Below are 12,063 nucleotides of genomic sequence, written 5' to 3' on the forward strand. Positions count from 1 at the left end.
AGTTGTGCAAGGGTACTATTATGGGATGTTCAAACCTTGCTGGTTGCTGTTACAAAATGGAGATACATCTCTAAAATGGAGTATGATATGCTAAGCATCAAAGTGTATCAAAGTATCAAAATACATGTATATATGAATATATAATTATATGAATATATGACTATATGATATTATATCAAACCTTACAGTGGGTCTCACCCTAGCTTCAGCGAAGGTGGATCTGCCCACACATGCTGTTCATTGGCGAAAGCCTTGGACACATGGAGCAACCCCCCCCAAATCCCCAGCAGTAAAGACAGTAGATGGTTTAGCTCTATTAGCCGGACTACACATTTCATGCACAGCAAGATTTTTGTTACCACTTTGCACATCCATTGACTCCCCCACCTCATCCCCAGCCGTGTCCCAGACAATCTCTCCAGGGATATTTCCATCAGAAAGTGGACTCACAGCACTTCCAATCAAGAATTCCTCCAATACACCTGCAGTATGGCTCCCATCATGGGCCCCACCCCCTTCCACTGTATGCCCCTCCCCCACACTCTCCAGTGTAGCCCCCTCAGCTATTGGCTCAATCACAGGGAATAATTCAGTTTCAGCAACAACATTTTCAGAATTGTCCCTAAGAGACAGCCCACCCCCAGATTCCCCTCACCCCTTCAGCCTCAGGGGGTTCAGCCCTTCTCACAATCCCTGCATAGGGCAACCCAGCTGCTCAAACTCTGGGGCAGTTTCTAGCCGGATGCTCCTGGCTTCCCCATATATCCCACCACCTTGGCTGCATGCAAGCACCAGCTTCATGGCCCACATTAGCACAATTGCCCTGAGCACTTACCCTTAGGGCAGGCATCACAGATATGGCCATAAGTAAAACATTGCCTACAGTACTTGGGTTGGCCGGGGTAATACAAAAAAACCCCTACTCCCAGCAATAGAAACATTTGCCGGAGGGTGTTTAACCCCTCCAATGCCATCCAGGTAAGGCCTGAGCTTCACCCAAAGTTTCAGATTTCCATTAAATATTTTAAGCAGTTGGCTTACCTTATACCTCCTTTAAGCCCACTGCTGCTATAGGGGAGAGGTCATTCCTAAGGCAACGGGCGGCGATCAACCACTCCAGTGGTAACCCTGAGCTGTGGGGGAAGCTGGGAGTGTTCCTACGATGGCTACGATGGAAGATGGTGTTCCTGTCTTCGTCCGAGTTAAGCACTCGGTAAGAATCGTGTCGATCGATCTTTCGGATGTGGAGAAAAACCTGAGCTATGTCGTGAAGGTGATCTTGGAGGATGTCGGGAGAGGCGCTGCAAGAGAGATCTTAGCGATCCAGGACTACCCAAGGCGGGGTGTCTACGACGTCACGTTAGATGGAGAAGGAGTCTATTGCAGTTTCCTGAAAATCTTGGAGGAGTCTGCGGCTGATCCCCGGTTAAAGGGGTTTAAGATTCTGCCTCATTTTGCGGAGGAGGAGAAAGTTCTTGTGGTCAAATCGTATTCTCCATTTGTCCCTTTAAAGGAAATCGAGACAGTCATTGGTAGGTACTGCAAGAAGCTTGAGTTTGCAGGTAAGGTCCTAAATGAGTTAGGTATTTGGACTTCTAAATACCGCTTTAAGGCTGTCTTTGAGAAGGGACTGATTCCGCCAGCGAGGTTTCGCTTAGGAACTGTAAATATTGACTGTTTTTTTCCTGGTATGCCCGAGTTCTGCAGGAGATGCCGACGGTATGGACATACAGCTGAAAGTTGTGAGTTATGCCAAAATTGTGGTAAGACCGGGCATGAGGTGATGAACTGTGTTCTTCCAAAGAAATGTAACCTTTGTTTGCAGGAAGGTCACTTATATGTTAAGTGTCCTCAAAGGAAAGTGGAACCTGTCTCGGTAGACCAGGGTAAGTTGCCGGATCCAGTTGATCTAGCCCGCGGGTCTTCTGGTGAGGGAGTTTTTTCTGGAGATGATTCGCAAGAAGGACTCGCAGTAAAGCGCAAAAAGGAGAAAAAAGAGAGAAGAGAGAAGAAAAAGAAAGAAGAAAATTCTGATGTAAGTTCTAGTAGAGATTCGAGTAGTTCTACTGATGTGCAATCTCTTTCCAGGGGCCAGAAACTCTTCAGGTATTATAAGAGTAAGTCTGATGCAATTCTACAGGAAGCATTAAAGGAGTGGCCGGTTAAAGAAGGATATGAGGAAATGGTTGAAACGTGTATTAAAGGTCAACATGCAGATTTTGTAAGGTTTAACATATTGAACTACATGAGAGACTTAAAGTAAATTTTAACTTAAAAATTACAAAAAAAAATAATAATAAAAGATTGGTTTCTAATGATTTTGTGAAGTGGTCGGTGGGTTTCCGCTGATTTACTTTATTACTGAGTTGAAACTGAGTCAGAGGTGCCCAGGAACATTGCCCCTTGGCCTTGTAGCATCGGCTATCAGCCTTAAGCTACTTGCTGCTTTTGGGGGGCTTTCTATCCTGGGCAACGGGAGGCGATCACCCATCGCTCCAGCGATAACCCTATCCTGAGGGGGAAACTGGGAGTGGCTTTGTGATGGCGGCGACGGACGGCGAATCGATTCCTGTCTTCATACGAGTCAAGAATTCGGTGAGAATCCTCGCGGCTGATCTTTTGAATGCGGAGAAAGGCCTGGCTTACATCGTACAGGTGATCTTGGAAGAGCTCGGCAGAGTTTCCAGACGGGAGATCTTAGCGATCCAGGATTATCCCAGGAAAGGAGTCTACGACGTCACCTTTGATGGCGAAGGTGTTTACCGCAGCTTCTTGAGTATCCTGGGTGAAAATTTGGCTGATCCTCGACTGAGTGGATTTAAAGTCGTTCCACATTTTGCAGAGGAGGAAGTCTTTCTGATTGTCAAATCTTACTCTCCTTTTGTGCCACTTAAGGAGATTGAGACGGTAATAGGTAGGTACTGCAAAAAACTTGTTTTTGTAGGTAAAGTCCTCAACGAACTTGGTATTTGGACTTCAAAATACAGGTTCAAGGCCGTCTTTGAAAAGGGTACTTTCCCTCCTGCGAGGTTTCGTTTGGGCACAGTCAATATAGATTGTTTTTTCAAAGGTATGCCGGAGTTCTGCAGAAGGTGTAGACAGTATGGGCATGTATTGGAAGGATGTACAGCGTGTCAGAATTGTGGTAAGACTGGTCACGAGGTAATGAATTGTGTTCTCCCCAAGAAGTGCAACTTTTGTTTACAGGAAGGCCACTTGTACGTAAGATGTCCTCAAAGGAAAGTGGAACCTGTGGAAGTTTCGGCAGATTTGGGTGAGTTATTTGTGCCAGTTGATCTAACCCCCAGGTCTTCTGGTGAGGAAGCCTTGGCTGTGACAGAATCGCAAGAAGGACCTGCAGTAAAGCGTAAGAAGGAGAAAGAAAAAAAAGAGAAGAAAAAGAAACCAGAGAAACCTGAGAAACAAGATGTAAGTTCTGGTATGGAATCTAGTAGTTCTACTAACGTGCCTTCTCCTACCAGGGGGCAGAGACTCTTTAAGTTTTATGACTGTAGGTCTGACAGAATCCTCCAGGAAGCTTTAAGTGACTGGCCGTATAAAGAAGAATAAGAAGAGATGGTGGAAACATGCATTAGAGATCAACCAGCAGATATGGTTAGATTCAGATTGTTGAATTATATAAGTCAATTAAAGTAAATTTTATTTTTCAAAAAAATTACAAAAAAAGAAATATAATAAAGAAAAAATATACTGGTTTCTTATGATGCTGTAGAGTGGGTTGGCGGATTTATCTGTCGATTCATTTTATTACTGAGTTGAAACCCTCTCTGCGGCTCTCTGCGGCCCTCCGCTCTCCCTATGCTAATGCAGAGGCAGCAGAAAGTAGAGGGCGCCGCGGATTGCTAGCCACCAAGGCTAGCTAAACTGGCCGGCCCTCTGCTCTCCCTCTGCTCTCCCTCTGCTCTCCCTCTGCTCTCCCTCTGCTCTCCCTCTGCTCTCCCTCTGCTCTCCCTCTGCTCTCCCTCTGCTCTCCCTCTGCTCTCCCTCTGCTCTCCCTCTGCTCTCCCTCTGCTCTCCCTCTGCTCTCCCTCTGCTCTCCCTCTGCTCTCCCTCTGCTCTCCCTCTGCTCTCCCTCTGCTCTCCCTCTGCTCTCCCTCTGCTCTCCCTCTGCTCTCCCTCTGCTCTCCCTCTGCTAATGCAGAGGCAGCAGAAAGTAGAGGGCGCCGTGGATTGCTAGCCGCTAAGGCTAGCTAAACTGGCTGGCCCTCTGCGGCCCTCCGCTCTCCCTATGCTAATGCAGAGGCAGCAGAAAGTAGAGGGCGCCGCGGATTGCTAGCCACCAAGGCTAGCTAAACTGGCCGGCGCTCCGCTCTCCCTATGCTAATGCAGAGGCAGCAGAAAGTAGAGGGTGCCACGGATTGCTAGCTGCCAAGGCTAGCTAAACTGGCTGGCCCTCTGCGGCCCTCTGCGGCCCTCCACTCTCCCTATGCTAATGCAGAGGCAGCAGAAAGTAGAGGGCGCCGCGGATTGCTAGCCGCCAAGGCCGGCCCTCCGCTCTCCCTCCGCTCTCCCTCCGCTCTCCCTCCGCTCTCCCTCCGCTCTCCCTCCGCTCTCCTCCGCTCTCCTCCGCTCCCTCCGCTCTCCCTCCGCTCTCCCTCCGCTCTCCCTCCGCTCTCCCTCCGCTCTCCCTCCGCTCTCCCTCCGCTCTCCCTCCGCTCTCCCTCCGCTCTCCCTCCGCTCATGCAGAGGCAGCAGAAAGTAGAGGGCGCCGCGGATTGCTAGCCGCCAAGGCTAGCTAAACTGGCCAGCCCTCCGCTCTCCCTATGCTAATGCCGAGGCAGCAGAAAGTAGAGGGTGCCGCGGATTGCTAGCTGCCAAGGCTAGCTAAACTGGCCGGCCCTCCGCTCTCCCTATGCTAATGCAGAGGCAGCAGAAAGTAGAGGGCGCTGCGGATTGCTAGCCGCCAAGGCTAGCTAAACTGGCTGGCTCTCCCTATGCTAATGCAGAGGCAGCAGAAAGTAAAGGGCACCGCGGATTGCTAGCCGCCAAGGCTAGCTAAACTGGCCGGCCCTCCGCTCTCCCTATGCTAATGCAGAGGCAGCAGAAAGTAGAGGGCGCCGCGGATTTCTAGCTGCCAAGGCTTGCTAAACTGGCCGGCCCTCTGCTCTCCCTATGCTAATGCAGAGGCAGCAGAAAGTAGAGGGTGCTGAGGATTGCTAGCCAGTGATCGCTTCTCGGCCTTTTGGCTCAGACCAAGTGTAGGGTTCCTTGCACGAGTTCTTGGTCAAAAAGGTGCTTCTTGAGAACCCCCCTTCTCGGCCTTGCGGGATCGCCTATTTAGGTAGGCTAAACCCGCATGCTGCTATTGGGGAGGGGGCCAATCTCAGAGCAACGGGTTGCGATCCCCCCCTGTGTTCCAGCGCCCTTTTTTTTGTGTGCTGGAATTGTATTTTGCGCTTGCGCTTCTCGGCCTTTGCGGTATTCGGGAGACCCCCTTCCTCGGCCTTGCAGGATCGCCTCTGGCTTAACCTGCATGCTGCTATTGGGGAAGGGGCATTCTCTTGATAAACGGGTAGCGTTTTCCTCTTCCCTTTTCCAGTTTCCTTTTGAAATACTGGAATTTTTCATTTTGATGTTAGCATGGAGGCTGATACCAACGCCGTTCCTGTCTACGCCAGACTAAAGAACACCATCAGGATCTCCTACAGAGATGGTGGAGCAGATCATCGCGGTTTCAAATATGTCGTGGAAGACATCCTCAATTTATTTTCCATCCAGAAATCTGAAATTTTATCAATTCAGGATTACCCCAAAAGAGGAATTTTTGATATTACTTTTGTTGCTGAGGGCATTTTCAAAGATTTTGTCTGTAAATTAGAAACCTCAAAGGGGAATCCCAAATTAGAGGGTGTAAATATTGTACAACATTTTGCTGATGAAAGTGTTATTCTTGTTGTTAAAATGTATTCCCCTTTTGTGCCAGAACATGTGATCCATACCTTTCTGGCTAATTTCTTTAAAGATATTAAGCTTTTGGGTAAAGTGAACAATGAATATGGTATCTGGACCTCCAAGTGGAGGTATCAAGTTACCTTTATTAAGGACCCAAATGGTTTTAAGGGGAAAAAACACCCTCCTGCCAGATTTAAGTTAGGAACTGTTAACGGAGATCTTTTTTATACAGGTATGCCGGTTTTCTGCCGTAAATGTAAGCAGCATGGGCACCTTCAGGCTGAATGCGAGGCTCTCTGCACAAATTGCGGCAGTAAGGAACATTCGGGGATTGAGTGTCCTAAGGGTAAAGAGTGCAGACTCTGTCAGAAAGTCGGACATACCTTTTGGGGGTGCCCTCTTAGGGTACTTAAGACTGTTTCCTCTGACCCTGCTCCTGCTCCTGTTCCCATTTCTGTACCGGTTTCTGTGCCTGTTCCTGTTGTGGTGTCCTCTGTTCCTGTGTCTCAACCTCCATCTATAGAGATACCTTCAGAGAATGCAGAGATGTTAATCGATTCGAACAATGAGGAATTCCAAGCACAGTTGACAGCAAAGCAAAGGAGACGTCTGAGGCGGCAAATGAAGGCCAGCGGGCGGCAGACAAAAGTACCCCCCCGTAGTAAAGGGGTTGTTGGGAATATGGATGATGCCGAACCAGCCTTAAACTCTCCACCTATGAACAAACCAGTTTCTGCTGCAAAGAGGCGGCGTGTTGGGAAAGAGAAGTCCATCTCCTCTTCTGATGATGATGATGATGAAGCTATTTCGGGTAAGCAGTCATGTGTGGTTCCTTCTTCTTCTTCTGCAGAGGATAAGGGTCCTGTCGTTTCTGTGGTCCCGGAGACATCTGAGAATCAGCAACTGGCCATCCCATCCGTGATGCAAGTACCTCAGTTTATTCCGGAAGACCTTTTTTTAGGGGTTTTGATGGAGGATACTGTTGGTAGAAAATCCGGCATTTTGTGTCGTGAAGGAGAAGAGCCTGCTGAAGAGCTTCATGTGTCAGTTTTACCGCAATATACTCCAGTCCCCTCTTTTGAGGGGTTTTTCTGATATCAGTGAGGGTTGTAGTTCCCCTGTTTCTACACTCTGCACTGTTGATTCTGGTGAGGTGGAAGATTTTAGTTTCGGTGACATGGAATGTCTGACCGGTAAAGATTAATGTAGCCTCTGACGTTGATTTGCTTTTTAACTTCTTTTCTTTATGGAAATGTCATCGTTTAATGGTATTTCTTTTAATGTAAGAAGTTTGTTGTCTAATGTTCGGAGATCTGCTCTTTTTAACTTTTTATCTGTTTTAACCGCATCTGTTTTCTTTTTACAAGAATGTGGCATCCCGCACAGTTTGAATTATAAGAAATATGAGGATGATTGGGTTCATGGGCCTTCGGTGTGGTCTGGGTCCAACGGATTTTCCTCCGCGGGTGTCGCTATACTTTTTAAGGGAAATTTTATTGTTGATTTTAAACAAGAGATTTTACCAGGCAGAATTTTATTGGTTAAAGGTTTTATGAATGGTGTTAAATGGCAATTCTTAAATTTTTATGGTTCTCCAGATAAAGTGGCAAGGGCTGAGATGTTAGAAATTTTACCTCTTTTTATTGATAACTCTTGTCCTTTGGTTTTAGCTGGTGATTTTAATTGTATTCTTAAAGGGGAAAAACGTTTTACGCAATCTACCAGTCGGAATTATGACAAAACATCTGCTATGTTAAAAAATGTTTTAACTGATTTTAAGCTTATTGATGTTTTTAAATATTGTAATAAGGATGTACCTGAAGAAGATGGCGCAACCTGGAGCAATACTTTGTGCAGCTCCAGAATTGATTTTGTTTTTTCCTCCAAAAATGTTGAACCTGTCGTTTGTGACCTTTTAACCAATGTTTTTTCTGACCATAAGATTTTATCCTTTTATGTGAAAACTGGTTTTAAAAAGACTAAGAAGAAATCTGCCTGGAAATTGAATGTTTCCCTTTTAGATGATGCTACGGTTTTAACAGATTTTAAAAATTTTTATGCTGATTGTAGAAAAAAGAAAAACCCAAATATGTCTTTTGGTGTTTGGTGGGAAAGTGTGAAGAAAAAAATCAAAAATTTCTTTATTAAGGTTGGAATAAGGAAAGCTGAGCAAAGAAGGGATTTCTTTGCGGTTCTTAACTGTCGTTTACAAACTTTATATAAAATGAGGAGCTATGATATTGAAGTTGCAAATGATATTATTGAGTGTAAAAAAGAAATTACTAAATGCTTAGAGCAAAAAGGGAAAGAGGTGATTTTTAATTCAAGAGTCAAACACATTGAAGAGAACGAAACATGCTCTAGGTATTTTTTTAAGAAAAAGGTTGAAAATCGTGGTTTTATTGAAAAAATTGAGGGGGTGTCTGATTTACAAGGTATTTTAAATAAGGTCCATGGTTTTTACTCTGAACTTTTTAATGAAAAAGTTGTTGATGAGAACTTTGTTAAAGATTCTCTGAATGATGTTGAAAACAAACTTGATGAGGTGTCTAAGAATTTTTTAGCCAGGTCTTTAAACGAACAAGAGGTTTTAGAATCGGTTAAGAGTTTTAAAAATGGTAAAGTCCCCGGGGGCGACGGTATACCTATTGAATTTTATGTAACCTTTTATGATGTTCTTAAAGATGATTTATTTGCTCTTTTTACTGAGATTTTTAACTCCAAAGTTTTACCAAATTCTTGGAAAAAAAGGTGTGGTTACTTTGCTACATAAAAAAGGTGATAAGTGTGATTTAAAAAATTGGAGGCCTATAACTTTGTTGAATTGCGATTATAAAATCTTTGCAAAAATTTGTGCAAACAGACTAAAACAGGTTATTGGAAAACTTATTCATCTAAACCAAGTATGTGGTGTCCCGGGTCGGAGCATATGGGAAAATCTTAATTTGGTAAAGGACATTATTGAAGACGCTAAGGTTAGGAGATGTGATTTGGCAATTTTATCGGTCGATTTCGAGAAAGCTTTCGATCGGGTATCTCACTCTTATCTTTTTAATGTTTTACGTACAATGGGTACTCCGGACTCTTTTTTATCGTGTTTAAAATCTTTTTATACGAATTGTTCAAATAGGATTTTAGTCAATGGTTTTATGATGCGGGGGGTTCTTTTAAAATCTGGAGTAAAGCAGGGGTGCCCACTTTCCCCTTTATTTTTTATCTGTGCTTTAGAACCTCTTTTATGTGCAATTCGTAAAGATAAGCAAATCCGGGGTGTTTTTTTACCAGGTGGTGGTGGACTTGAGGCTAAAGTTTCTGCCTATATGGACGATGTGGTATTCTTTTGTAAAGATGCTCTTTCACTGCAAAAAAATTTACGGCAAATCCAGTTTTACTGTTGTGCTTCCGGTTTTAAAATTAACTTAAATAAGAGTATAATTTTAAACCTTGGAAATCTGGATTTAAGGGACGTCCCTGTGCCAGTATCAGATGAAATTACGGTTTTAGGTATCATTTTTAATTATTTTAATAACGGTTCGGAAAGTTGGGACATGGTCGCAAATAAAATAAACCAGAAAATTTGCATGTGGGGTCTGAGGTAACTGACAATGGAAGGAAAAATTTTAATTATCAAAATGGTGATTTTACCTATTTTATTGTACATAAGTTTGGTTTTTCCTCCTCCTGTTTATCTTTTAAAGAAAATCACAAAAGCTTGCTTTACATTTTTATGGAGCTCAAAAGCTGAAAAACTAAAGAGAGAAATTGTCATGAAGTCAAAAGAAAAAGGGGGAAAAGATTTCCCGGATTTGAAGGCTTTTTTACTGATTAGATTCTTTGTTTTATGTTTAAATGCTCTTTTTAAAAATCACTATTGGTCTTATTTTATTCGTTTCAATACCGGTCTTTTTATGAGAAAGTGTGGCTGGTTTAAAACAGACTTAAGTCATCCGTACTCCTTTACTTTGTCTGAGAATTATGATATTTTAGAAAAAATAGTGGTTTTATATAATTTTAAAGGGAAAGAGCTAAAAGTTTTATTGAATGCTAAAACATTGTTAAAATCTTTAAAAATGGAATCTGTAATATCTTTGGTGGGTAATTTTAATGAAGCTAAAAGTAAAATGATTTGGAATATGGTGAATTTTACACATTGTTTTAATTCACACAAAGATTTTTCTTGGATGTGCATACACCAATGCCTTCCATGCAAAGCCTTCCAACACAGGAGAGGCATGGCCAATACATCAAAATGTCCACGGGATTGCTGCAGCGAAGAGGAATCTGTCTTACACGTGCTATGGACTTGCAATTTTGCTAAAGAGCTATGGACTAAAATCACTCCTTTTTTACTGAAGATTTTAAATTTTAAGCACATGGATTATTTTATGATTTTATATGGTCCGTTGGAATGTCCCTCTCCTGTACGTAAAATTATTGCATGGAAAATTATCAATTGTTGCAAAGAAGCATTATGGAAGGCAAGAAACATATTACTTTTTAAAAATGATGTTTTATCTGTGAAAAAAGTTTTAAGTCTGGCCTTAAGTGAAATGTATTTGTATTACTTGATTGACAAAAAACAAAATGTTTTACTAGAAAAAAAATGGTTTTTATGTGATTGGTCTTCTTTTATGTGAATTTCTTGTAAAATGTATTTTATGGCTATGTCTCTGTTATATTTTTACAATGATTAATAAAAATGGCGTACCTCTTTGTTAGGTACAGCTTAAGTTAAAAAAAAAAAACTGAGTCAGAGGTGCCCAGGGACATCGCCCCTTGGCCTTGTAGCATCGGCTATCAGCCTTAAGCTACATGCTGCTTTTGGGGGGCCTTCTACCCTGGGCAATGGGAAGTGATCACCCTTCACTGCAGTGATAACCCTGATCTGGGGGGGAAACTGCGAGTGTTCTTCGAGATGGCAGCGATAGATGACGTCGTTCCTGTTTCCGTCAGAGTGAAGAATTCAGTGAGAGTCATCGCAGCCGATCCTTTGAACGTGGAGAAGAACTTGATCTACGTCGTTCAAGTGATACTGGAGGAGTTCGGGAGAGTCTCCAAGAACGAAATTCTTGCGATCCAGGACTATCCGAGGAGAGGCATCTATGATGTTACTTTTGAAGGAGAAGGTGTTTTTCATAGCTTCGTGAGAATCCTGGAGGAGAATCCGGCTGATCCGCGGTTAAGCGGATTTAAAGTTTTTCCGCATTTTGCAGAGGAGGAGAACTTTTTGGTGGTTAAAACGTATTCACCATTTGTGCCTCTTAAAGAGATCGAAACGGTTCTGGGAAGGTATTGTAAAAAGTTGACCTTCGGAGGTAAGATTTTGAATGAGCTGGGAATATGGACCTCAAAATATAGGTTCAAAGCTGTTCTTGAAAAAGGTATGTACCCACCAGTGAGGTTTCGATTGGGAACTGTTAATATTGATTGTTTCTTTAGTGGAATGCCGGAATTTTGCAGAAGATGCAAGCAGTATGGACATCTGGCAGATGGATGTGTCCTATGCCAGAACTGCGGTAAGACTGGTCATGAATTTAAAAGTTGTCCTTTACCAAGGAAATGTAATTTTTGTTTTCAAGGAGGACATTTGTATGCAGCTTGCCCAAAAAGGAAAGTTAAACCGGAGGAGGTTGATGTGACCGTGGGTAAGTCATTAATGCAGGTTGAGATGGCCCCTATTTTTCATAATGAAGAGGAGCCCACAGACCAAGCATCACAAAGTGAGTTTAAGGTTAAAAGAGCAAAGGAAAAGAAAAGAGAAGAAAAGAAAAGGAAAAAAGAGGAAACAGGTGTAAGTTCTTCTGCTGAATCTGTTGATTTTGTTCCTGTTAAAACTCTCTCTAGAGGAGAAAAGCTTTACTGTTTCTTTAAAGATAAGTCGTATGATGAACTTATGGAGGCCTTGGATACTTAGCCGGATGCAGAGGAGCAGCAAGATATATTAAAGAACTGTGTCATAGGTCGAGCGGATAGGAAGTAAAAAGAGTGGTGTTAAGGTATTTCAGAGACTTAACGTAAAAACTTTTTAATTTAAAAAATTTTTTTTCAAAAAAATTAAATAAAGAGAAAATATGGTTTCGTATGATGCTGTGAAGTGATTGGTAGTTTACTACTTTATCGCTTTATTACTGAGTTGAAACCCTCCGCTCT

The 12,063-nt window shown here is 43.0% G+C and overlaps 1 protein-coding gene across 1 annotated transcript; it reads left to right on the forward strand.

The window, feature by feature from the left end:
- Window positions 1-10,663: 10,663 nt before the first annotated feature.
- LOC100495147 (zinc finger CCHC domain-containing protein 3-like) lies at window positions 10,664-11,827 on the forward strand. Its single transcript, XM_002944462.5, has one exon. It carries the CDS (start codon window positions 10,829-10,831, stop codon window positions 11,825-11,827), a length of 999 nt encoding a protein of 332 aa, XP_002944508.3. The 5' UTR covers window positions 10,664-10,828.
- The last annotated feature ends 236 nt before the right edge of the window (window positions 11,828-12,063 follow it).

The sequence above is a fragment of the Xenopus tropicalis genome, chromosome 1 (assembly GCF_000004195.4).
Source record: "Xenopus tropicalis strain Nigerian chromosome 1, UCB_Xtro_10.0, whole genome shotgun sequence".
Classification (NCBI taxonomy): domain Eukaryota; kingdom Metazoa; phylum Chordata; class Amphibia; order Anura; family Pipidae; genus Xenopus; species Xenopus tropicalis.

Coding starts and splice junctions, on each gene's coding strand:
- LOC100495147 (XM_002944462.5), top strand. CDS start 10,829: ATGGCAGCGATAGATGACGTCGTTCCTGTTTCCGTCAGAGTGAAGAAT.